Here is a 23,198-nt window from a genome sequence, read left to right as displayed (position 1 = left end):
ATTTGCTCTAATGGTGGTAAATTAAAGATAGGGAGATATACATTTTGGTATCCTATGGTGAAAATCTTATAAATTATATTTTTCCTCAACTATAGCTTACTGAACAACAGCCAAAATTGCCAGGTGTCTGATGACGTGATTTGGAAGTTTACGTAAATTTGATATGCTATATGCAGGAGCTAGTGAATTTTATTATTGTGTACTAAGAGGCTGTTTTCCCAAGAGCTTTCTTTTTTGTGTGTTAAATATACACATGCTCAACATTTTTAACGGAGTAGTGGTTGGTGGCCTCTAACTCTTAAAAGTTTTACCAAAATATTGCATAGAAACCATGAAAGGAAGAAATCAGGGAATTGTCAGGTTTCTCATTTTTTACAGAAGGCAAATTTTAATAACACCACTTTCCTATCTCATGTGAGGAAACAGCTGCTTCCAAGTTGCTTTGTGTCTCCTAACAGCAAAGTGTTAGTGCGGCCCTTGTGCCCTAAGTTTCTTGTGTTCCTTTAAAACCGTGACACACAGGCTATGGCTAAAGCATTCCATCAGCAACGCACTCCTACCTGGCTGGACACACCAAAGAAACTCAATGGTATTTAGAAAGCAGTATGTTTTTCTCTTTATTTTGAAAGAAAAATGATTTGGTCAGGTGAGCAAAACAGAAACTTCGTAGAGGAATCAGAGATTAGAGATTTCATTAAAAAAAAAAAAAAAGAACAAGAAGCAACTAAGCTGTGATACAGTGGAACTGCTAGATCTCTGGTCAGACAGCTCCATGGGCCTGACCTGCAGGGCTCAGGGGCCACGTACTTCTGCAGTTTCAGCTTCTGAGCTTCTCTTTTCTGTTTGGGATCTTCAAATGCACTTTTCTACTGGTTTATTCTGTGAAGTTAGAGTGATGCTTTGTTTAACTGGAACACCACCATGATCTCTGCCAGGGGAACAGAGAACCCCAGGACTATGGGTCACTGCAGTCAATCCAAAGAGTACAATTCCAGTATAAACAAGGACCTACGGAGCCATGGTCTATGATGGCCCTGAGATATGTTCTACACCTACTGCAAAGGGCATGTAAGGAGAAAGGGAAGGAGGGAGGAGGGAAGGGAGACAGACAGGGAGCATGGGCAAGAGCCAGCCTATCTGCTGCCAGTCTACCCCTCAATCCCAGATGTCAGCAACAGCTGCAGATGGGCCAGGCCAAAGCCAGAAAACCACCTGTCAGGATGTCCCACGTAACTACCTAGGCTGTCACCTGATGCTCTGCAGGGTGCACCACTCAGGAAGCTGCAATCAGGAGCACAGCACTCCACTGGGGGATGCAGTTAGCCTGCGCAGGGTCTTCACTGCTACAGCAAACTGGTGCTCCTGTGTGTCATTTTGGACATGATCTTCTTAAGAAGAAAGTTTAACTCATTATTCTAAACTTTCATTTGTCAAAGGCATGCCCGTGCATCTTAGTTTTGCTGCAAACACAGTGGTTTGCCAGACTTTGCTTTAAATCTATCAGACTCTGAAGAATTATATACTGCTACGCTTTTAATGATCTGTGACTGTTTTTTAAATTTAGTGTATATGAATGAACTCTAACATCTTTTTATATGATTATTTTTTATAATCTTTCCCTATATTTCTATTGAACTATTTTTCTGCTTTTACTTTTTCTTTGCTGAACTCTATTTGGCCATTATGAATTTAACTATGATGTAAATTAAAAATATGCTGTCTTGAAAATAATTAACTTATGCAATAATATACAATGAACAAAAAGCAATTATATTTCTTTTCAATGTTTTAATTGCACCTTTTAAATTCTTTTTTCATTATTCAATTTGAAATAACTTTAAGTTTCCCTTGGTCAGTAATTTCTGAGAAGTTAAAAATAATTTGTTGGTGTGATATTTTATACATGTCCCTGTGATCAAATTGGGAAATCATGCTATTTTTATTGTAATTTTTATTCTACTTATTATCAAAATAGTTAATAAGGAGAGGGATGTTAAATTTTCTTACCAGGTGTATTTGTCTAATTCACCTTTCATTTCTCTCATGTTTTTCTTCCTTTTTTGTTAGTACGTATATTTACTTTTAGAACTCTTGTCTTTTTAGGTAATGAACTATCATTTTGAAATACCCTACCTTCCTTCCTCCTGTCTCTTATGACTGACAGCTTTCTTACGCTTAGTGTTTGCATGATAAGTATATATTTCAGGTTTTTACTATTAATTTTATCTAAATCCTCATATTTCACGTGTATTTCTCCTTATAAACAGAATATAACAGGATCCTATTTTTTTTTAAGATTTATTTTTGTTTTTATTGGAAAAGCGGATATACAGAGGAGGGGAGACAGAGAGAAAGATGTTCCATCTGATGGTTCATTCCCCAAGCAGCTGCAACAGCTAGAGTTTAGCCAATCTGCAACCAGGAGCCAGGAGCTCTTCCAGGTCTCCCATGTGGGTGCAGGGACCCAAGGTTTGGGGCCTTCCTCAACTGCTTTCCCAGGCCACAGGCAGGGAGCTGAATGAGAAGTGGGGCTGCTGGGACACGAACCAGATCCCGTATGGGACCCCGGTGCATGTGAGGCGAGGACTTTAACCACTACATTATTGCGCCGGCCCCAACAAGATCCTATTTTAATAACATTTTTTTAACAGAATTACTGATATGGCTGTTTGCTTTTCTGTTCCTCTTTTCATGCCTATTTTTTTTTTTTAAAGATTTATTTTTATTATTATTTTTCCTTCATTGGAAAGGCGCATATACAGAGAGGAGAGACAGAGAGGAAGGTCTTCCGTCCGATGATTCACTCCCCAAGTGAGCGCAACGGGCCGATACTATGCCGATCCGAAGCCAGGAGCCTCTTCTGGGTCTCCCACGCGGGTGCAGGTTCCCAAAGCTTTGGGCCGTCCTCGACTGCTTTCCCAGGCCACAGGCAGGGAGCTGGAAGGGAAGCTGGGCTGCCGGGATTAGAACCGGCGCCCACATGGGATCCCGGGCGTGCAAGGCGAGGACTTAACCACTTGCGCCACCGCGCCGGGCCCTTTTCATGCCTATTTTACAGTCTAATATTTCTTAACGTATCCTTTCAGGTCTTTTATTGAACTTCTTAACTCTAATTTTTAGGGTCCTCTTTAAACTTGTTACTCTAGACATTAACTAACTAGCCTAATCACAACGTATCTTCAGACAGCACACTTTGTCAAAAGCAATGCAAGGGCTTCCCAGGCGCAGAGTCCTACTGCATGCAGAGTAGGCACTGCTTGCTCAAGTCCCACAGCTTTCAGACATTCTCCACAGTCATCTTAAATTTATTTCCTTCTTTATGCTTATGTTTGTCATTTCTATTGACTTATTTTCTAAAATCTCACCTTAATCTTAAGTACATCAAATAGATTTTTTTTTCAAATATTACATTTTTTAGTCATGTCATTTCCACTGAAACCATTTATAATAATTTTATTGTCCTGGATCATATGTGGTTAAAAGCACTCACAAATTTTTCCCTTCACCACAAATCATCATCTTGCTTTTTTTTTTCCCCCAGGGGGTTCTTAATTTTATTGTATATTACAATATGCAAAAGAATAGAATATAGCATTGTAGCCTAAGAAAATAGTATACCCCTTCTTGTAGGTTAGGACTCTAAGTCAACATGATCTCCAGTTGAGCTAACACTAGGCTTTGTGCCTGTTTTAAATTCAGTCTGGTATCGACTACGTTTTGAGGTCTGGATCAGGAACTTCCCTTAAGCAAGGTTTGGGACGTGAGCTGTGGCAAGACTCTAGAGATGTCTCAGTTCTTATACTCCAGCTGCCAACATTCCACCAGGGGCAATTCTCTTTGTTTATTGGCCCTCACCAGCTTTCTGAGTTGCTAAGGTATTGCTGTGTTCTTTATAACCTTCTCCTAGACACACTTCTTCACCCTGCTACCATGGCACAGCCTTCGGAAGTAGGCTACCTTTCTAAAGGGGAACAAATCAGGGGTGGGAAAAGTTGCTTTATTTTTGTTTTGGTCATCTATTTTGCTTTATCCCAGATTGTGTTGGCAACTGGGGGGCGGTGGCTGTCAGTCAGCCTATTTTGCCTCCAGTCTTCCTTAGGCCATTATCATGTACTAAGTGAAATTCCCATTCTTTGCTCCAAGTCCTTGCTGTCCCCCCTCCCGCCCCTCCCATTTGCTGATGACATCCAAGGGCAAAGCTGCTGGTGCATAGAGGATCACCCTGTGGCTGGAGCCTTTCAGGATCTTGATCTGCATGTGAGCTCGCGTGCAGCCACTAATAGTTTCTTACAGTTTGGGCTGGTTTCTGCTGACACTGATGTTAGTTCGGCTCCTCCTGAGACTACCAGGGCATGAAGTAATCGAGATATTTTTGTTTTGAGGAAGGGTTTGTCTTTTTCTGAAATTCGTATTTGTTGGTAGTTTTTACATTTCTCATTGGGGAAATGTAAATCCACCCATAATAACACCTTATTCCAGTTAGACTGGCTATTACCACAAGACACAGAACAAGCACTGCTGAGGATCTGGAGAAAGGGGGCTGTTAACACACTCCTGGCAGGTGGGTAAGTCAGCACAGCCATTTAGGAAAACAATGTATAGGTTCTGAAAAACTTGAAAATAGTACTCCCGTGTGAAGCAGTAATCCCACAAGCGGGCATACACCCGAAGGAGATGGAATCAGAGTGCCAAAGAGACATCTACATCCCCAGGTTTCTCGCAGTGATACTCATAAAGGATTAAGAAATGGATACAACCAAAGTGTGTATCTGCCAAGGAAAGGATAAAGAAAATATAGAATACCCACATAATGGGACACTATTCTTTCATAGAGCAAGGATGAAATCCTGTCTTTTGTAACAATGTGGTTGGAACTGGAGGTCACTGTGTTCAGTGAAAGAAGACAAGCAGAGAAGACAAACACTGCTTGGTTTTACCGACTTGTGGCATGTTACAAGGGTTGAGATTAGAGCAGTGTGTAGCAGAGGCTGGGGGACCAAGGGAAAAGAATGGGAAAAGGCAGAATAGCAGGAACAATGTTACAGTCAGATAAGAGAAATAAATTTCTGGTGTTCTACTTCATACTAGGGATACTAGACAACAACAATGTTCTGTATATTTTTAAGATACTAGAAGAAAGGATCTGGAATGTTTTGTCACAATGAAATGACAAGTGTTTGAGTCAAACGGGATTACTCTAGCTGAAATATTAAGCAATACACATATGTATTGAAACAGGACATGGCAACCCATAAATCCATGTAATTTTTACATGTCAAAGAAAGCATGCTAAGAATCATCTTGATGAAATCGTACATGGTAGGACATGGGACACCAGGACTGCAAAAGCTCTGCTGCAAGTGGGACGGCGTTTCCTCTGTGCAATGCAAAACGTGGATTCAGAAAGCTGTGGACTAGGTACAACATCAAAGATATGTGCGGTCCAATCACCTGCATCCACACAATGCTTTGCCTCTTTGTTCTTATCACACCTCATCCCAAGAAGCATTTGCCTAACGTAAAGAAAGGATTTAAGGTCTTCATGTTACAGATAAAGCATCTGAGAGCCCAAGCATCAGAGGGACCACTGCTTGCAATGTGCACGCAGTGCCTGAGAAACCCTGGCTCTGTCTTGGTCCTGCTAAAGGAACGAACTGCATGTGCCAAGGACAGCAGTCCTGGAATGACTTGGTGAACTTTCTTATTTGGGAGACTTCACAAGTATGAAAAAGGAAAATGCTCCTAAGAACAAAATGTACATCTTGAGTGATGCAGACTCCATGCTGTATCACTACCATGTGGTACAGGGCTCAGGACCAAGAGCAGGGGAAGCTCACAAATCAGTATTTGTTGAGTAAACAAAAAAGTGCAAATAAGCAGGTAGACTAGTATTCTAGCAGGTGACCTCAGGTGACACTGTCCTCATAATGAAAGGGAATTTCTCTTAGAGCCAGTGGGAAAACAAAAGACTTACTACTACAAAAAGATTTTGTCAAATATTTTAAGACAAAACTGTAATTGTTGTCAATCTAGTCAGTAATTCAAGGTAAAAAGGGCACTAGTTTGAGGCCGTGTAACTATTCATTCCATAAGCACTTGCATAGAAACCAGAATGCTATTTCCTCGAACTACCTTATTTCCAGTGTAAGGACCAAAGAATCAAATGTGCTATATAATATCCCAAAACAATACATCCTGAATTTTCTTATTTGAAAATAACTTAAGAGTTACTTTAGGAATTAACAAACACCCATGCATTCCTTATGAAGCTTTACTATTATTGTTTGCATTAAAATTTGCTTTGTATTCATCCATCTATGCACGTATTTTTTTCATAAGCACTTAGAATATACTGTTTACATCATATCTCTCTGCCCCTTTATCATCAACATGCATTTTTTTGGAAAACAAATATGTCTCCTTTTACACAATAATCGTCAGTACCTTTAACAATGCAGTAACACTTCTTACTACCCACAGTCCAAGTGTGCAAACAGAAATGTGTTTAGAGTTTTCCTCATTCCCCCACATATGATCCATTCTAAGATCAGATAACACATTTAGTTGTTACATACATTATTGCCATTTAATCTGCCACATTTCCTTAGCCTTTCATAGACGACACTGATGATTTTAAAGAAAACAGCTTCTCTTTCCTACATTAATATTAATAGCATGCCCTTCATTTAGCAGCCAAAGCATCATGTTTTTGCGTTTTGTAGTTCACAGACCCAAAGGAGAAAGAAAAGGAGAGTCTCAAATTTTCTATAAGCAAGGTCAAAGACAAAATTTGCAAGTGAGGCAAGAGGTGTGGCTCTATTTTTTGGCCGACTGCTAGCTGGAGAATTTAGGAAACAGCACGAAAACTATGTCTACCAGGCAACTATGTCTATGTCAGGCAACAGCTACTAAAGCACACTGCAGGATTCGCTGCTTGTGGATACCCATATTTTGTGTTTAAAGGTAAGGTATCTTCCACAGGCCACCAGCAGGGAAAATGAGAGCATTTCCACACCAAAAAACTTAATCAGATGACCTGTATCCCAGTAGGTTGGCTTCAGTACAAAAGGCTACCTAATACATGTTCCTTCATTATAAAGCAACCTTAGTTCAGAATCACCCTGTAAGGGGCGAGAGAAAACTCAACTGCTGCAAGCCATTCTTGTGCAAGGCCTCCTGTGACTTACACGCTTGTGTATTCAGGAACTGTGTTCGTCATTAAGGAACAATGTTCTAAAAATTCTTATGGAATAACCATGTTTCTACTCATAGTTTAAATTCATGCTATTTAGAATAGTAACCACTAACAACCTGTAGCTACAGAAATTGAAATTAAGATTTAAAAATTCAGTTCTTCAGTCACATTAGCCCCATTTCAAGTGTTCAACAGTTACACATGACTAGTGAATACCAAGTGAAACAGCATAGACATAACACATTTCCAATGTCACATAAACTTCTGCAATCAAATACATACTTATATTCTCACAGTTGAAGTGCATAACGGAGACTAGCATACTGGGAAGTAAAGTCCGGCTGCAGTACGTGCCTCTACTCTAGAATAAAAGCAGGAACTCCCAACGAAACGCGAAAACTCACCTTCACAGTATGAAACTAAATATTCCATCCTTGGCTATACCTACCATGTCACGACACATTTCACCAGCAGAAAGTTAAACTTGCAACTGTTACTAAGGGACTATACTACTAGGATAATTTGGGGGAAAATCGGAAGGGAGGGAGGAGAGGGTGAGGGAAGAACTGCTATACCTATCAAACTGCATCATGGTAAATAATACACTTGAATAATGAAAAAGAGTAACCATAATTCTCTGCTCTAAGTAGTATGCAAAAAAAAAAAAAAAAACCACCCCAATCTTCATGCATTCTCTTAAGAGATAGCTCTATGACGAGGGAATCTTCAAAAAGTTTATAGAAAATATACACTATGAGAAAACTGAGCATGGATTATAAAAACCTTTTGTTCCAAAATAAACTTCTATTTTAATTCTATTTTCCGTGAGATTCTTTTTTAAGTCTCTCTTACTGTCAGTCTCTGATAAGACATCCTTATACACAGGAGCTACTGCCCTGATGAACGGGGCTCAGTCTGGATGAATGTCAATGACAGCTGAGCAATAAACTAGTCTTTATCACTAAATCTGCATCAGACGCTTTATCTCGGAAGTTCCCTTCCTTTATATTTCAAATACATAGAATAAATCACTTCCTTTAAAGAAAAGGTTGCTCGATTTTCACAGCTTTGAAATGTGTATTCTAATGTCAAGTACGCTTTAGAAGCCACAACTGTTTCTAAAAGCTTGACAAACAAGAAGAGCGTGAGGCCAATATAAAATGAAATCTACACATTCCATTTCCTTCTCTGAGGATCAACTCCCATGTGTTCAGAGAAATCAAGAGATTCTAGCGGTGATGCATGAATACCTACGTGAATGGTGTGACTTACTGAGGGTGTGTGTGTGTGTGTGTGTGTGTGCGCGCGCACGCCTGTCCATGAAGGTTTCAAGCCAAGGCACGGCAAACCCCACGGGCACACAAGCCAGGCCGTCAGCCACCTCAGATGCACAACACACACGACCTGGGGGTTAAGCTCGCTTCGCCTCAGTTGTCTCTATCTAGTCTAACATTTCTTGAACAAGCACCCAGACATGTCAGCACATCAGCTTTATGCTCATTTTCTCTTCCCAATCCCCGACTGCATCTTTTCTCTTTCCAATGAAGAGGAGCAAGCTGGGAAAAATAAAAGGTTTTTTTCCTCATCCCCACTTGTTCTTCCAACAAATACAAAAAAGATCTGTAGTCTTCCTTTGGGATCATTAACTGTTATTAATCAGATTTTTACTATGCCTGAAACTTATGAGTAAGGAAAATCAGATTTTTACTAATACCATAGAGCTATTGCCTAAGAAAGACTAAATAAAAAAAAATTCCTGCATAACAGCTTGGCTGGTTAAAGGCTTGTGCAATGGCTCCAGGGTTCTCAGGTTATGACTTAAGTGTTTCCCACTTACCTTGGCCTTCCCATCCTGGGCTGACATATATCCAACACACATGCTCTCTGTCGTGTGGCTCCACAGAAATTCCACTGCCATGAAAGAGAACACACATACGTATATTCAGATCACACATGGAAAAGAAATCTCTGCTTTTTAATAGAACAGTTAAAGATAGCTTTGTATTTCACACACTCAGTTCCCCCACTTTCCATGTGCTCCTTCATAAATGTCAAGATGATTTAGTACTCAAAACTGTGTAATGCCATTTACTGTGAAATGAAAAATGTATTTCTTTCTTGTCAAAACTTATGATTACTACATGTAAAATAAATGCTCTTCTGTTTGAAACTTGTAAGATTAAACACACACACATACACACAAATGCATACTGTACAGAGACCTAGTAAATGTAATATTCCATAGCATAGTTTCTTTTAAAATTTACACACACACACACACACACAGTCTTGATTTCTAAACATCATTATCCATGAAAGTGCAACAGTTCCTCAGAGAAATGTCAATTCAAGAACTGGGCCAGAGAAAATACTAAATGAATCTGGAACATCATTTTGTGCCAGAGTGTAAGGAAATGCCAAAAGAATGAAGAAGACTTATAAAAGCCATCCATAGTTCAGTTGGAAAGGCCCCCACTGACCAAATCTATGTCCATCAAAATAAATAACATGACTAATGAATTACAATCACTGCACAAAGAAGAACTTGTGAGTCCACAGTGATCCAAGCCAATAAATTAGCAAAGCAAGGGGCAGCCAAAGCTCTTCCTGGTAGCAAATTGTCAACTAATAAACACAACACAAAGTGCCCCAGGTTCATCATGGCTGTTAATACCGGTGAGTGAAAATTGAAGGTAGATAGGCTATGTATATACCTCTAAGTATTTCTCCACAATCATTTAAAAAAAAATACAGAAGGAAACTCTAAGTTCACTGTGGTATTCCAACCTGACCAGATGACTGGATCTAAAATCACCAATTAAAGCACAAATTTACACCATGTGCCTTTGGATAAGACATCCTGAGACACAATACCACTTCTGCAGCATTGCTCCCTAAACAGCATAATCAGAACCGAATGGGGGAATCACCAAATGTGACACAGCAATACTGTAATATACATAACTGGTTCAGAGGTGGGCACTGGACCCAGCTGGCTTTAGGAGCATCCCATATTAGAGTGCTGGGTTTGGGTCCCAGCTTCACTTCCGATTGCAGTTTCCTGCTAATGTGCATCCTATGAAGTAACAAGTGATGGTTTAGGGTTGGGATTCTGACACCCACATGGGAGACCGCAATTAAGTTCTCAGTTCCTGGCTCTGACTTAGCTGAAGCCCAGCTGCCGCAGACACCTGGGGAAATGAACAGGCAGATGGAAGATGGAAAGATATCTGCCTCTCACTTTCTTAAATAAATAAATACGTAGTAAACAAACAAACAAACAAACAAATAGCTGGCTCCAGCTCTTAAAAAATGCAAGTGAGAAAATATAAAGAAGGCAAGAAAGGGTTCCTGTTCCAAAGAGGCATAACTGTATATAAGGTGTCCTCCTGGATTGTATCCTGAACTAGAAGGGTGGGGAGACATTATAAAGGGGCAGTAATGAGACAAGTGATGGACTGCATGTGCAATAGTACTGTTCTGTCGATAGCAAGTGTGATGAACTGGATAACTGCACCCTGAATATTTAGAAGCGTGGCCTTGTTCTTAAGAACTACACAGAGAAGAATTAAAAGAGCCTATGATTGCCACTTAGCTCTCAAATATTTCTTTTTAAAAAATGTGTGTGTTTGGGGAAAAGAGAAGGGAGACAGAGAGGAGAAAGAGAGAAAGGAAAGGCATAGAAAAGATACAATGGGAAAAATGAAAAGCATAGGTAAACACAGAAGAATCACAGGTGTCTCATGTGCTACTCTTGCAATTTTTCTGTAAAATTACATCTCAATGAAAAGTTACAAAAAGAAAAATTCAAGTCCAAATAGATAGTTCATAGAACTGTTCACCTCCAGTACCTATTTTCAAAATTCTTAGTTCTTTCTCAGGCATTTGAGTTTTTATGCCGTTCTGCCTTCCCTGATGATAAAACTACGTCGCTCAACACAAAGTGCCTCTGTCCCAGGCCACTCGTCTGTTTAGATCTCCCAGCTAATGATGCCTGAAGACAAGGGTTTGAGTTGACACACAACTGTGTGGATCAGTGAGCTTGGACTCTGAAGGCTTTGCCAGACATGTGGGAAGGAAAGAAGCAGTAAAAGGGCAAAACCGAGTTCCACAGATACATGGCTCATTCCCTCCTCATTAATTAATTATCCAACCTGCCAACCTGCTCACCAGACGCTCTGCTGGGGAGGGCAGGAACACAACGTCACGCGAGGCACAAACTTCTCCTTACCAGATGTTTCTTCTTCCCCACACATCTGCTTTGAACTTCAAATATCTTGAAGCCCAGCGCAAGGTCTGGATATTCTAAATCGCTTAACAGAGCAAAGGCACTAAGTCTAACTGAAGTTCCCTACTCAACTGACAATAAATTATATTCAAATACAAAGTTAGGGTATTTATACAACGGCAACTTCTTCCCATATCAAAAATATCAATGTGGAAACACCTTTTAAAATTCTACAGAAATCTTGAGAGCAAGTCGTAAAAAGTTTTACAGTTTTTAAGAAGACAATCTAAAAAAGTTAAATGTACTATCCTCCCCTGAAAATTACAGCCTTCTTTCAAAAATATTATACATATAAAGTTTAAATTTACATATAAAGAAGCATTGCAAAACTTCACAAAATATATCCTTTTTTTGTTAAAAGGCTTTCAATTAAACTTCTAGATAAAGTTTAGTAGTTCTGAAAGAAAGTAATCCAACTTTTTAGAAAAAAGTCATTCTTTATTGTTTTTATATATACTTATTCCCGTCTCACCCCCCAAAAGTAATTTAACACATGATTGTTAAAGCCAACCAACTGCATTTAGATAAGGCATTAGTTCAGCCCACTTTTAAAAACTGCAAATGGGCCTGGCATGGTAGCCAGGATCCCATATGGGCACTGGTTCATGTCACTGTGGCCCTACTTCCCATCCAGCTCCCTTCTGTGGCCTGGGAAAGCAGTCAAGGATAGCTAAAAGCCTTGGAATCCTGCACCCATGTGGGAGACCCGAAAGAAGATCCTGGCTCCTGGCTTTGGATGGACTCAGTTCCAGCCATTGTGGCCACATGGGGAGTGACTCAGCGGACGGACGATCTTCCTCTCTCTGTCTCTCCTGCTCTCTATATATCTCACTTTCCAATATAAATAAGTAAATCTTTAAAAAAAAAACTGCAAAGGAGTTGTCTATGGCTCATAGAATGCTTTATAAAAAGAAACAGCGCATGACATTCATTGTTGGTGAAGTACTTTAAGGAGGCAACGGCAGAAGGAACACTGGGAATCTGTCAGGCAGCAGGCGTCGTCTTTCACAGAACTCAGCACAGCTTGGAGGTGGCACCTGAGGCTGAGGAGGGGAGTGGCCTGGTGGGCAATGCACACACTAGAGCGCAATGTGGGTTCTTGGATCCAAAAACTGGTGGCATTTCATCACCATGTTATTCCAAATTTTTCTCAGCACAAACATGCAAGAATCACAATTTTTGCCACACAGTAAGAAAATTAAATTTTGACAACCATCAAAGGACCACAAAACATCAAATACAAATACTAAACACAACTCTCAAAACATTTAGAATATCTCCTAAGGGAAGCCCTTAATATCATAACAAAACCTGGAGGCCACAAGAGGTGACCATATCTACCATGTTAGCACTTGACACTGCTGGTGAGATACTGTATGACCCCTACAATGCCAGGGCTCACGGCTCCTCTGCATTTAATGCCGCTTCCTGCTGAAGTGTCCTTGAGAGGTCCCAGCTGATGGTTCAAGTACCTGTGCTATTAGTACCCACTTGGGAATCTACAGTGTGTGCCAGGCTTCTGGCTTTGATATGACCCAGGTCAGATCCACCAGCAGAGCGAAGACCTCCCTTTGTCTATATTTATCTCCACATTTCAAGCAAATTAAAAAATAAACACAATTTTAAAACTTTATTTTGCCAAGTTTAAAAAAAAAATCAAGAAACGAATGCCAAATCTGCAAATTCCAGCATGGACAAAGGGTTAATTTTCTTAAAATTTGAAGTTTGGCATACAAAGCAATATAATATTCAAATAGAAATCAGAGAAGGATATGAACAAGAGTAGATATGAGTGGCTGTAAATAAGAGAAGATATTCTACATTACTTAAGCTGAGAAGTACACATTTATATCACAGAATATCATTATTCAACAATCAGGTTTCACAGACCATGAGGTCAGGAGCAGAGAGCAGGCCATCACGCCGTGGGTTGGAAGACTGTCTTCAAGGCGTAGTTCACGATGCACGAGGGTGCTTTAGGAGTAGATGGAAAATGAAATACTTTGTGCTGCAAAAATTTCTTTGAAATCCATGCCTGTAAGAACTTTTCTTTTTCTTTTTTTTTTTTGTTGTTGTTTACTGATGTATTTATTTTTATTGGAAAGGGAGATTTACATAGAGAAAGAGAGAAAGAGAGAAAGATCTGTCCACTGGCCACACGAAAATGAGTCATTCTGAAGCCAGGAGTCAGGAGCTTGTTTCTGGTCTCCCACACGGGTGCAGGGTCCCAATGCTTTGGGTCATCCTCTACTGCTTTCTCTGCCCATAAGCAGGGAGCTGAATGGGAAGTGGAACAGCTGGGACATGAACTGGTGCCCATATGGGATGTTGCTGATGCAAGGCAGTGGAGCTATTTCGCTGGGCTCATGTAAGAGCTCTTCAAAAGGTTCATGGGAAAGTCCTATCACTTAAAAAGTATGAAAAGGTATGTTTCTCTTTTTTTTGCCAAAAAAAAAGTATCTTTTAATTCAACTTGTTCCCTTGAACTGCTTTCATATAGGGGGTGGGGGGTGGGGGGTTCTGCGCTATGCTCAAAGAGCAATCAAAACAAAAAATAAAAAATAAATAAAAAACCTCAAACCTTCTCCAAACTGTCTTTCTACCACAAAGTAAAAATTGTTCTAGGGACATGCCTTTGACACAGCCTGGCTTCAAGTCCCAACACTGCCTCTGGCTATAGTTTCTTAATAATCCATACCCTGGCAGGCTGTTAGAATTGCCCAGGTCATGAAAAGGTCTCCACCGGGAAACATTAAGAACACACTCAAGTAAACTTAACGCAAAACAAAGCAAAACATGCAGAAGGCATTCAGCAGTGCCAGCCCTGACAGCCCCACAGAAGTTCCAACTGAATTCCCGCTGCTGGCTTCAATCGAGCCCAGGCTGACTGCTGCAGCCATTTGAGAGGCAACCCTACAAGTGGGAAACTCAGTGTGTCTCTCTATCTTCAAATACATAAAATAAACCACTTATTCCTTAAAAACTTCTACCATTGACTATACCTCCAGTGACAGGGTACACTTACGGAATGATGGAATTGTGACTGGTGATGCAGGACTACACTATCATGATAACACAGGGGAATCGATAGGTGAGGAGGGGCAATGCAGAGGGTAAAAGAGGAAATCCCTTAGCCTATGGAACTGTATCATAAAACTAAAACAAACAAACAAACAAATAAATAAAGTTAGTTTTGAAAAATTAGTAGCAAACACTGATTTAGCTCAAGGGTAATGTTGACATCACAAAAGCCTTTCCAAACTCTAGTTATTCGTTAAGCTCTAATTTGTAATTACAGGCCAGCAAATGGTAGCACAAAGTTTGCCTAATGTTTACATAAAGAAAATTACTGTTTCAGTAAACGACTAACATTTCTTATCACTAGTCATCTCTAGAAGCCTATAATTTGGTTCCTGATTTGAGGGAATATCTCTGAAATCATTCTACACACTAGAAAATGAAGCTTACTGTAAGAGTATTAACAACTGATTGCAACAGACTGATGGACTGACCGCTTATGAAGTGTTGGGAGCACTGGCAATTTCCTGCCTTGTGATTGGCCCTTTGCCCTGATTGGTCTGCCTTGGTTATCTTTAAGCTGATTGGACAGGTTTGACAGCTAAGGGAGGGGGGTTGGCAGGGGAGGGGCTTCAACGTAACAGAATTAACAGACATAACGGTTTTAACAGAAAATCGGAATAAAGCGCCTCAGAGACTCTCTCTCAAGTGTCGGGTGATTTCTTCCATGGGACGGGAGGACCCCCGATAATGAAGGACTACAGTATCGTAATAACATTGGGAAAATCAGATGAGGGGTGGGAATCTGGGGAGGGGGTGGGAAAATCCCAGACCCTATGAAATTGTACCACAAAATTCCAAATAAAAAATATATATATAAAAACTGACTTCAACAACATGGGAAACCTGTGAGATGTACTGGGATTTTTCAAAGTGTCAATTATTACATGCAAGGGGCCATGAGCTCACCAACACACATGTTATAGGAATGGCCTGCAGTGATGTGTGTGAACCTGTTGAAGTACTGGCAATCACAGCCTTTAGTGTGGCCAAGATCAAGCTGATTTCCACCTAGACAGTCTCCCAGTCTTTCAATAGCAGCAGCTGCTGACTGAGTTTGTGATGCTCCCTGAAACAGCCAAGACCATGAAATGATCTCTTCAGAAAGCACACAGAACATGTTAAAATAAGACTTTTTTTTTTTTAAGATGTATTTGTTTGAAAGGCACAGTTACAGAGGGAGGGAGCAACAAATATCTTCCACCCACAGGTCCACTTCTCAAATGGCCACAATGCCTGGTGCTAGCCCAAGCCAATGTCAGAAGCCAGAAGCTTTTTTGGGGTTTCCTATGTGGATGCAGAGACCCAAGCATCTTCCGCTGCTTTCCCAGGCACATTAGTATGCAGCTGAGCTGGAAATGGGGCAGACAGAACATAAACAAGTGCCCATATGAGATGATGGCACAGTAGGCAGTGGCTTAACTTGCTAGGTCACAATGCCAATCCCTTAAAGTAAGTTCTTGAGCATATTAAAAAAAAAAACCAAACAAACAAGCAAAATCAAACCACTGGACATAGAGACTCAGCAGTATCCTTCTCCACCCACTAAGTTATCAACCTATCACAAGCAATGCCAGGGCATAAGTCAGGTGAGGACAACCTGCACGGGCATTCCTCAGGAACAGCAGGATCAGGACGTTCTGGTTGCATTTGCTCATCATCGCACAAGCCACCCTTTATAGAAAGCTGTTCATCATGCTTTCACCCAAGTGAACTCAGCCTTGAGGACTGTGCTCAGAAGCAGTTCTTCGTCCTGAAGCTGCTCTGCTCTACAAAGCAGTCCCCAGGCTAGACACAAGGCTTTCCTCCTAGCAGCATTTGAATGACCATCTTCCCTGCCCAAAACTGAGGATACACACTACGCTCTCCTGCTTCCTCCCCCGGGATACCTCTTTCTGTTTCAGAATTGTGCACACGTTATCCTGCTTGAATTAAGTCAAACAAACAAAAAATTCCTTTACTACACTGTTTTTCTCTATCCAAACAGACTCTTTCCTGACCAGACAGAAGCCTTCAGCCACCCCCTTTTTTAAAAAACAATACTGTCCCCCAATTGTTAACAACCCCCGTTGCACTGATTCCCACCCCCATTTAAAACCTTGCTGCTTGGCTTCACATCCCAGACTTTCTTGCAAAGAAAACAGAACTCTGAAATCAGAACCGTGTTGGCCTGGGAGGCTGCCAAGTTGGCAGCTGCTCCTTAGCCTTGGGTTGCATGGCATACCCTGGGACATTGTGCACAGTACTTATGTTACTCTTTATTGAATAAGGAAAATTCATTTATAAAATGGGAAGAATGGGGAACCGTCCATAAAACAGCCTTCTCTTACCTTGTAGATCCTATTCCTGGTTGTTAGGCCCTTTATAAAGCAAGAAGGGGTTCATCTTAATAACAAAAATAACAACAAGAAGAAAGGGAACTTTCCTGTCCTGATGTGGAACTCTGAATATTCATGTAATGTATGTCCTGCTACAGCCATGAAAGAATTGAATTGGCATGCTTCCCCAGAAACACTTTCACTACTGCAGAGCCCCAGGAGCCACAGGATGGAGTTCTATACAATCCTAGTCATGTTAAGCCAAGAAAATAATCATTTCCTCTTTCCAAGGCTCCCTCAGATGTGTTCGAGACCAAAGGATGCTGACTAGAAAAAAAATTGATGTGGGTCAAATATAAACACAACCTCCAAAGGGCATTTGAATTATCTTCCTGTCTTAATATTTTATTATACTAGAAACTTCCAAAAATAGGGAGCCACTGGATGGAACTTTGAAGTTCTGGTGAAAACAAAAACAAAACAAAAACAACAACGAATCATTTATTCAGTGAATGAATTATAGTAAAACATGACTGTGTTCATTCCACAAATATTTCTTAGGATTTATTTCATGCAAGAATGATCTTTTGTTGCTCTCTGAGCAGATGAGAACAGTCTATAAAATTTGTCAAAAGGTTGTTCTAAAAAGTTATTATGCAATTCAGTAATATGAATTACATAATAGCTAACATTCTACTCATAAATTTTAGTATATCCCATTTCACATAAAAAATTCTTTGGCCAAAAAACAACTTCTTGGACATGATAAATAGAAATATATTTCTTTTGATGGACGAGAACATTATAGATATTGAAAGGAAGCAAATGTCTCTTAAAAAGCAACAAATTATAACCACTGCCATTAACATCTTTGTGTCTTAAAAATGAAATCCAAAAATTACAATCCCAGAGCAGTATAACAGAAAATCGTATCTTAGTCACTCAAGTATACACGCCATGCCTGCTTTATTCATTTGGCACCTTAGGAACCAAGCTTCCATCCTCCCATCTGACCCCTAGGAAGAGCAAAGGTGCCAATTTGATACAGTAAAGGTGTGAACTTTACAGAGCACTGCTGAGGCACTAAACAGAAAGCTTCTAATAAAGACATTGGACCCAGTCAAAGATCAAAGTTTTATTCCCATTTATAAGATAAAAATTAGCGGCATCACTAAAGGACGTTTCCCCCCACCAGACTAAAACATAATGGGCCTTCTCTTTGTTGGTTTCACGATCATGTGAGTGCAACAGCAATGCCAGGTCATAAGTGCCCACAGTAGCATGTGCATGTGATGGAAATAACCGATACCACCTTTGAAGTGCATGTGTTTATATGTGCTCACCAAATTTTTTAATGCCAGTAAAACCAAAAGGCAGCTGCAATTCTAACTTACAGTCAAATGACCTTTTATCTTTTTATTGTTCCAGGAAGCATCGATTCAATCTAACTTTCTGTGTTTCAACTGCAGCATGTTTTGGCAGCAGCAACTCAAAAAGCCTAGAATAACCTGTTGTGAAAACGGAGGGAAATGCCTCAGCGAAGTTCTAACTGGCAATTGCAGAACAGTTTGGTATGATAATTAAGTCTAAAATGATAAAGGAGTTCTTTATCCTTTCAGATAATCCTGACAGAAGCTGCAAACATTGCCATAGAAGGCATCAAATGATCAGCCACTCATCTAAACCTTAAGACCAAGCAGAACTAAACAACACAACATTTACAGATACAAGGAAAGGAGAAAAAGCTGTAAAGAGAAGCAAAGGGTGAACGTGGAATAAACACGATGGAAACAAAGCAGTAAGATCAGAGAGGTCCACGTGGCGGCTTCAAAGATATGGGTCATGGGCAATCGCTTAGGCTGGGGGTGAGTGGGTCCTCAGGTGCTCACTTTATTATATCTTTTACAACATATAAATTTCTAACATACTTCTTTTAAAAATATATGAAACAATTCATAGTAAAAGATAAGGGGAAAATAGGGCAAATTAGGGATTACCCAGACAAACCAAAGGACTCATATACAAAACAATGATCAGAATCACATACATATTCCTAGAGAGAGAGAGAAAACTATAGCTTAAGTTGGGGTAAACTGAAGAAGGTATCAGACTGGCTTTGAAGAAGCTGTGGGCTTAAAACCTGCTTAGGGTGAAGACTTCATCATAAACCGTTAGTTAAAAACATACAGATCTTAAAAACAACAACAACAACAAACACTGAGGAATTGCTATGCCTCGTGTCCTGGATTGCTTAAGATTTTCCTTAAACATATGGCGTCTGTTTCCCATAGCTCCCCACACTTGCTGCTTCCTACTGATTATGCCAAGGCAGGAATATCTAAACTTCACATGGTCTACCAGGCAGGATACACAATAAAAAAGAAGAAAAGCACCCACAGATCGACTATTTTATATTTCTGCATATATTCTATTTTCTTGTAACTAATCACAAGCTTATAATGGCATTCATTTTTTTTCCCCACTGGAAGGAATTGATGTTCCTTTGTTTACACAATTTATTAACCATACTTCAAACTGCAGTCTCAATAAAGTGCTTGTGTGGAGGCCTGGACTGCACATGTAATTGTACTGTAGCAGGTAAAAATATATTGGCTCTTTTCCTCTAAAAGCAGAGAGAAAAGTAATTATTTTCAGCTGTCTCATCCCAGGGACAGGCGTTTGCTTTATGTTAAATCTACAATTTGTAGGCCAGGCTGCATCAGCATCTCATGACCTGGAGGGTGGAGGCAGCAGGATGAGTGCTGTAACCACGCTCACATCCAAACTGTCCTTTTCCAAGGCTGTTTTCAGAGGCTGTCTTCTATGAGCCATGTAAACTGTCGCCAGATCCTCTTGTGCCTGGACACTCTGCATTATCCAAATTTCCAACCCATATTGTTTATTTCTTCTCTAAAGTCTATGAGGCTGTTTCATATGACATTTAATTTTTCTGGAAGAGGAGTAATTTCTGTGAAAATGTCTCCCAGATAGGAAACAAGATAATTCCATTCGACAATCCTTCATTCATCCAACAATTAATAGAAGCCAGTATGGCTGTGAGGACAGAGTGCAGAATAACCCAGTCAGTGCTCTCAAATAGCTCACAACGTGTTGGTGTGCTGCTTGCAAGTGATGAAATGTTCTAATGCCTGGAAAGCTATTTCAAGTTCATATGCTCCCCATGTGTGTTCATCGAGCCTATAGATGTGTGATCCATTCCTCTCGAATAACTGAGTTCAGAATACAGTATGAAGACATGCTGGTCTAGGAGAGAAGTGCAGTCACAGAAAGTGCCAGAAGGAAGACCAATGCCAGGCCAACTGCATGTTGCTAAGAGAGCATAAGAGAAACTTAACTTGGGAGAAAGATTTCCAGAGGATTGCAAGATCTGTATTTGATTTGGGTCTCAAAGAAGGGATTGTGTTGTGCCAGGGAATTTGCAGGACAGGTAAGAGCATACATAAGATTTTTGGCACAAAAATGATCCTCTGGCAAACCACATGCTTTGGAAAGGCAGGAACCTGAGACGTTTGTGACAAGGAAAAGAGGGATAGGCAGATGTGACACTGAAAGCATGGTCTGCATGCAGCAGAGGAGGGCATTGCCACTCTAGTTAGGTAGCTTCCAGCACAGACAGAGGCGTGTGTAGAGCTGTGTGTGTGTGTGTGTGTGTGTATGTACATGTGTGCATACAGGCGGGGGGAGGGAGTATGGGAAATGGTGTCTTAGTTGAAAGATTAAAGTAGAAAGCATGGGAATGTTAGAGGCGCATGCTTTGTTTTATTTTAACATGCATGGACAGGTACTGAGCATTCGGCTTAGGCACATATCAAATCAACTGCACGGGTTTGTGTTTCGAGTCACACCTCTGATACTGGTGTGACTCTAGGCAAGACTCTCCTTTTGTCCCTTCCTGCTTTGGGACAGTTTGCCCTCTGATCATCTCTGGTTTGTGGCTCACAATGAGGCTCTCTGAGCCAGCTCCAGCTCCAGATGTTTCACACAGACAACTCCAGTGGCACGATGCAGATGGAAGTGAGGGACAAGCAGAGGTGGTGAGCCTGGAGATGGGGAGGCCAAGGAGACAGCTAGAGAAGAATGAACAGCGCAAAGAATGCAGGAGGCTATGGGCCAGATTTGTCTCCAAGGGACTCAAGAAAGAGACCCAGGATCCACTGATGGAAGCTGAAGATGTAGCAGGTGCACCTTGATTCCTCGCCAGAGTTCAAACTAGAGGACTACTGGCAGTAAGAAGGTTTAAAAGGGTTAGTTATCAACCAAAGCATAACAAATGAATCCAAAATGTAATGGGTTCAGACAACAGCATTATTTATCTCACTGTTTTCGCAGGTCAAATACTGAGGACTGTTCCTGCTGGGTGGTTCTTTCTCAGGGTTTTTAAGGCTATGTCACTCATTTGCTTTGGTCACCTGAAAACTCCCTCAGCTCCGATGCTGCTGACAGAAATCCCCCACTCCCGGCTGACTGGTGAGAGGAGGCTGCAGTGTTTTGCTACATGGACCTGTCTGTAGTGCTGCTGAGTTTCTTGCTGATATGGCCTCTGACCTTCCCCAGAGTGAGGGATCCAACCACGAGAGCAAGGAGGAAGTCATGGTGCCTTTACGGTCCCTAACTCAGAAGCTGCACACTGTTACTCCTGCCACGTTCTGTTGACAGAAAGTCTCTGATGTGCCAGTCAAACTCAAGGGTGGACGAATTAAGGTCCCCATTTTGAAGGGAGGAATATCAAAGAATCGATGGGAAAGCCCCTTTCATAAGGTCACACAAGAGGCTCTGAGAGTTCCTCCAGGCTTGACATTTCCCCATTCTATTCATGGAGCAGGAAACAAATGCCACACTCAAACACCCCCCTGCACCTGAGTCACAGCAGCCCGACTGGGGCTCTGGAAATTGATGAGTTTGTCAAAAGGAAAGATTCAGTAATGGTTCACCAGAAGGCCTAAGTGGAAATGGGGTCTGACCAAAATGCTTTTTGTAGAATAATGGGAACATTATCTATGATTTTCAGAAAAAAAAAAAGGATACCGTGAAGATTACAATAGACTTTGAGTATAACAGTTCTGCAATTAAAAACGCAATTAAGTAACATGTGACCACTTAAGGCTTTTTTTTTTTAAACTTTTGGGAATCATCATATTTAATGCATAGGAATGAAAGGCATCTAAATTCTCCTGGTTACCAGATACTACTGAGCACTGAGGAGAAGCACATTTATGATGTTATACTTTCTTAAGGAGTTTGAAAAAGCTAAACTTAAGCTGTGGTGTGACCCGGGACAGATGATGGACTTCAGCGTGAGGGTTTCACCTGATCTCAGTGTCCGAGAAACCTCCCTTACAGGCGCAGCTTTTCGGCCGACACTTTCCTTGTTTACATGAAATCAGCGATGCTTACAAGCTGGAACACTTCCCATGAAGGTTATCTAGTATTGCTGTTTGGGATCAATCTCTTTTTAAAACACAGAAGACAAATACAACTATATGATAGAACACAGTCATTAAAACAAAAAACCAACAAAACCCTGGCTGACAGAGGTTGAGACAAGTATGGCACTAAGTGGGAAGAGACAAGGAAAACATGTATGAATTACCCTGGATTTCCATAGTGGAAGACGTGAAGGACAGTTGATAGACATTACATAAAATCAGTAAATCAAAACATGCCTGTTATAAAAACAAAACAAAACAAAAAAAGAAAAACACCGATCTTGTCTAGAAATGGGCAAAAGAAGGCCCTGCACGGTAGCCAAACGACTGAAGTCCTTGCCTTGCACGTGCCAGGATTCCATATGGGCAGTCCCACTTCCCACCCAGCTCCCTGCTTTGTGGCCTGGGAAAGCAGTTGAGGATGGCCCAAAGCCTTGGGACCCTGCAACCCATGTGGAAGAGGCTCCTGGCTCTTGGATTCAGACTGGCTCAGGGCTGGCCCCCGCAGCCACTTGGGGAGTAAATCAGCAGATGGAAGATCTTCCTCTCTGTCTCTCCTCCTCTCTTGTATACCTGACTTTCCAATAATAAAATAAAATAAACCTTAAAAAAAATGGGCAAAAGAGGTTAATATGTTCTCAGAAAAAGAAATAAAAATGGTCAGACATTAATGTTCAATATCAACAGGCAGTAGGCAAATGCAAACCAAAATAATAGTAAGATATCACCTCTCTGCCATCAGAATGGCTATTACCCCAAAGAAAGAAAGTCACAAATGCTGACGAGGAGGCAAAGAAAGCTTCTAGTGGGAATACATTACTGCAGCCACTGAGGAAAACAATATGGAGATCTCTTTCCAAGCTAGAAACAGA

General features: G+C 40.8%; 1 protein-coding gene across 7 annotated transcripts in view; it reads right to left on the bottom strand.

The window, feature by feature from the left end:
• TASP1 (taspase 1) overlaps positions 1-23,198 on the bottom strand; it is a 233,377-nt gene that overhangs the window by 70,448 nt on the left and 139,731 nt on the right. For all 7 annotated transcript variants that reach the window (XR_005884033.1, XR_005884032.1, XM_040981828.1 and 4 more), the window contains one exon: positions 9,033-9,106. Coding sequence is in view for 5 of the 7 variants with exons in the window: in XM_040981828.1 (XP_040837762.1) it covers positions 9,033-9,106 (74 nt within the window). In the remaining 2 variants the exon portion in view is untranslated. The remainder of the gene's footprint in view (positions 1-9,032; positions 9,107-23,198) is intronic.

Source organism: Ochotona curzoniae, unplaced genomic scaffold (genome assembly GCF_017591425.1).
Source record: "Ochotona curzoniae isolate NIBS_2020 unplaced genomic scaffold, NIBS_Ocur_1.0 contig_3520, whole genome shotgun sequence".
Classification (NCBI taxonomy): Eukaryota; Metazoa; Chordata; class Mammalia; order Lagomorpha; family Ochotonidae; genus Ochotona; species Ochotona curzoniae.
The sequence above is the reverse complement of the archived record's forward strand: the minus strand, read 5'-3'. Positions and strand labels throughout refer to the sequence as shown.